The sequence below is a fragment of the Anastrepha obliqua genome, chromosome 4 (assembly GCF_027943255.1).
Source record: "Anastrepha obliqua isolate idAnaObli1 chromosome 4, idAnaObli1_1.0, whole genome shotgun sequence".
NCBI lineage: Eukaryota > Metazoa > Arthropoda > Insecta > Diptera > Tephritidae > Anastrepha > Anastrepha obliqua.
The window spans coordinates 25,712,527-25,715,912 of NC_072895.1; the positions used below are offsets into that span (position 1 = coordinate 25,712,527).

Below are 3,386 nucleotides of genomic sequence, written 5' to 3' on the forward strand. Positions count from 1 at the left end.
TATTTTTCAGCAATACTTTCATTGTGGCACCACAATACGTTTTATACCTCACGTCAGTCAAATACGTTGTCGAATGTCCTCTTCCTTTTGCTTATTTATACATGGACACTTACAACACAGCGAATTCGGAAGGCGCAATCATTTCCCCATTATTCTTGGCATAGATAATATTCTTGGTGCATTCCGGCATGGCGTACTGTACGTATGTGGCGCCTTCGACTCAATTACACATTCTCTATTTCGCTGTCAGTCGGGCCATTGTGACGAACAGAGAAGGGGCCTATAATATTAATTAATGCGCCTTGCTGACAAATTATCAATTGCCTACAAATATTAAAGGACCTAGCCTCAAATTTTCTATCTCTTTGCACAATTTCATTTTTTAAGGCTAGTTTGATTGGGTCCGTTCTTGATGTGAGAATAATTTGATTCTCCACCGATAGATGACGCAAAATTTTCCGAAATGTTCGTTTTTCTCCGAATTATTTCAAAACCGTAAATCCCCACAGTAGCGGAGGCCAACATTTTAGTCATATGTTCAGAGCGCCAACAGTGATAACGTATTCATGCATAGATACATATGTACATATATTAAATGGTATGAAAAAGGATTTACATAGATTAAACTTAATTCTGCTACTCGGATACAAATAAATTAGTCTACAATTTCTAATACACATAATTTTACCCTTTTAGTTTAGGTCTGTATATTTTAGCTGAACATGGCAAATACTTATCACTGGATAGTTGGAGCAATCAGGTTTTGTAAATTTTCTTGCTACTCAATAAACTGTTGTGAACTTCCATTATTTGTTTTTCGCCAATTGTCCAATTCAATGGGATGCATCTTCTTCTTGTGAGAGTGCAAATTTGCATTGGAATTGAATGTGCGTGTACAAAATGGACATTTGTAGAGGATTTCACCAGTATGCTGCGTCATGTGTTCCTATTGAATATTAAATGTTATAAATTGCATGTTATATATATGGATTAGGGAAATTTCTTATTGTTTTTTAATATGTTTTTACCCGTAAGTAAATCGCACGCGTAAAGGTTTTTTTACATTCTTCGCAGGTGAACACGATGTTGGAGTGAACTCGGCGTTTGTGTTTACTTAATGCACTCTTATTCTTACTTTCCCGTCCGCATATATCACACTGTACTGCTTTCTCCTCTTTGGTATGTAATCTTCGTATATGTCGTCGAACGTTATCTTCATCCTTAAACCAACGATCGCAACCTTCTATTGTACATTTAACCTTTGGCCCATGTACGAAATGTAAACGTACATGTTTTTCAAATGTAGCCTTATCCCGTATCTCTTTAGCACACACATGACAAACGTTCACTGCACGTCGATGGCGCATGCAAATGTGAATTTTCAATAAATCATTGCTAGCGAAGCGGCTGTCGGGACATTGGTCACATATGAATGTTCGCTCATTCTTCGGTACATGCGAGTTCCTATGGAGTTCAAGCCTCTTTTGTCGTGAGAATCTTTTGGGACATTGGTCGCAGTGAAATTTCAATTCTTCTTCCGGTGCATGAGCGGCAATCATGTGGCGTGATAGTGTTGCCCCATCGGAAAAAAGTTTCTGGCAAGCTTTGCACCTTTTAAAAAGACAATATTAATTTACAAAACGTATTGATTTCGGAGATACATACTTAAAGAATTCGGGGTCATGATGCTTATAGGCATGTTGAACAATTTCAAGTCGGCGAAATAGTTTCTTATTGCAACAGCGCACGTATGAGTTAATATTAGGATGCTGTATTAGAAAATGTTTTCTTATTGACGTATAGTCCTCGCTGATAAAAGTACAAAGTTCACAACTCATTTGTATATATTTTTTCACCATTTCATCATCCTCACGAGATGTCTTTACGCTATATTTTTCTTTCGTTTCTTCAGCATGATCAACTTCCTTTGCTGACACAATTTTTTGACCTTTTCTTGATTTATTACGACCAACTCTTCTAGAAGCTGCCAATTTTCGAGTTACACATTTACGTTTCTTACGCAACGTACAACTTGACAAAGGTAGGTCTAAGGGGAAAATAATTCTGAATTTTAAAGTTTTAATTGAATTGATAATAAAGGTTAACCTCCGGCGTTGTCTTCCGTCTTTGTGTCTTCACCATTCGATTCTGAGCTATCTTCATAGATTTTGTTGCTCACTATTTTATTAGAATCTAGTCCATAAAACGGATTCAATTGATTTTTTTGCAATGCCTTTTGTTTCCATATCTAATAAACAAAGTTTTACCTGGCACATTGTATTCAATTTTCGAGTCTTCATCTTCATTTTGTGCATGAAATTCGTTGTCCACTATTTTATTAGAATCCAACTCACAAAATGGATTTAGCTGTTCACTTTCAATGCCCGTTGTTTCCGTACTTAATAAGCAAGGTACTTCGGCAAACTCTTCTTTAATACTCAAATCGGTGTCAATAAATTCATTGTCCATTAATTCAGTGAAAGACTCTTTCTTCACGACATCATTACTGAGGGTAGAATGAGTCTGCTCCACTGTTACATAGAATTGATGGAAGTCGTTCACTTTCAACCAGCAGGTGGAACAAATTACCGCCGACATATGATCATCTGGATGCGGCTACAACAAATCAACTTGTATCAATAATAAGGCCATATACCCATAAAAAATACCTTGAACCAGAAGTGACGGCCGAGTATATCGGCAATTCCTAGCCCCACACCATTCCTGTCAAACATATTTAGAAAACCATCGCTGTATTTTATGCAAAGCCTACATAACATATTAAAAAAGTTTTGTGTTTTGCAAAACGTATACAAGCTTTTAATATCAACAATACGGCACAGTTCAAAGAAACTTAAACACAATTAGAGATGAGCGAATATTCTATTGATTATTGTACTCGATTATTTTCAATTTAAAGGCGCAACAGATCGTAAAGACCATTCGCATATGCAGTAATTACCAATAAATCCACAAAATTAATCTACCCGCTCCCATATGGCGATTACCTGCAAAATTTACAATCAACCGTCAATAGTCTTTTGAAAGGTTTTTCTGGATAGAAATGGCTTAAGTCGAATATTTTAGAGTTTTTGGTGTGTTTAATTATTATTAACGATATGAAGAAAAGGCAAATAGAAGCAATAGGTAATTTAATTACGCAATTTGCTGCTTTTAATAGACAGTTGGAGGAAATCAGTAAACGACGTCTACTGAGGTTTGCCTAAAACTATGGTGGCAATACGCACGCGAAATTCGATATTACATTTTATAATAAGAAATAATAGATCAAAGCGTCTATAGATACACGCTTTTTCTGCAATAAGAATAATTATCGATAATACACAGAACGGAGGATTGTACAGAAAAAACTATATTTATAATCG

The 3,386-nt window shown here is 35.9% G+C and overlaps 1 protein-coding gene across 1 annotated transcript; it reads right to left on the bottom strand.

Annotated features, from left to right (window-relative positions):
* Nucleotides 1-587: 587 nt before the first annotated feature.
* On the bottom strand, nucleotides 588-3,026 carry LOC129244055 (transcription factor grauzone-like). The gene is made up of 6 exons (XM_054881667.1): nucleotides 2,670-3,026; nucleotides 2,239-2,616; nucleotides 2,107-2,206; nucleotides 1,666-2,047; nucleotides 1,029-1,611; nucleotides 588-946 (listed from the first exon to the last, which is right to left on the bottom strand). Exons 1-6 carry the CDS (start codon nucleotides 2,778-2,780, stop codon nucleotides 779-781), a joined length of 1,722 nt encoding a protein of 573 aa, XP_054737642.1. The 5' UTR covers nucleotides 2,781-3,026; the 3' UTR covers nucleotides 588-778.
* Between the last annotated feature and the right edge of the window lie 360 nt (nucleotides 3,027-3,386).

What these genes read in the sequence shown, in the direction of transcription:
- LOC129244055 (XM_054881667.1), bottom strand. Translation starts at nt 2,780, where the DNA reads ATGTTATGTAGGCTTTGCATAAAATACAGCGATGGTTTTCTAAATATG. An exon ending in TGTTTATTAGATATGGAAAC is followed by an intron (nt 2,207 to 2,238) that starts AAAAGGCATTGC and finishes CAATTGAATCCG; the next exon opens with TTTTATGGACTAGATTCTAA. An exon ending in GACGGAAGACAACGCCGGAG is followed by an intron (nt 2,048 to 2,106) that starts GTTAACCTTTAT and finishes TTTTCCCCTTAG; the next exon opens with ACCTACCTTTGTCAAGTTGT.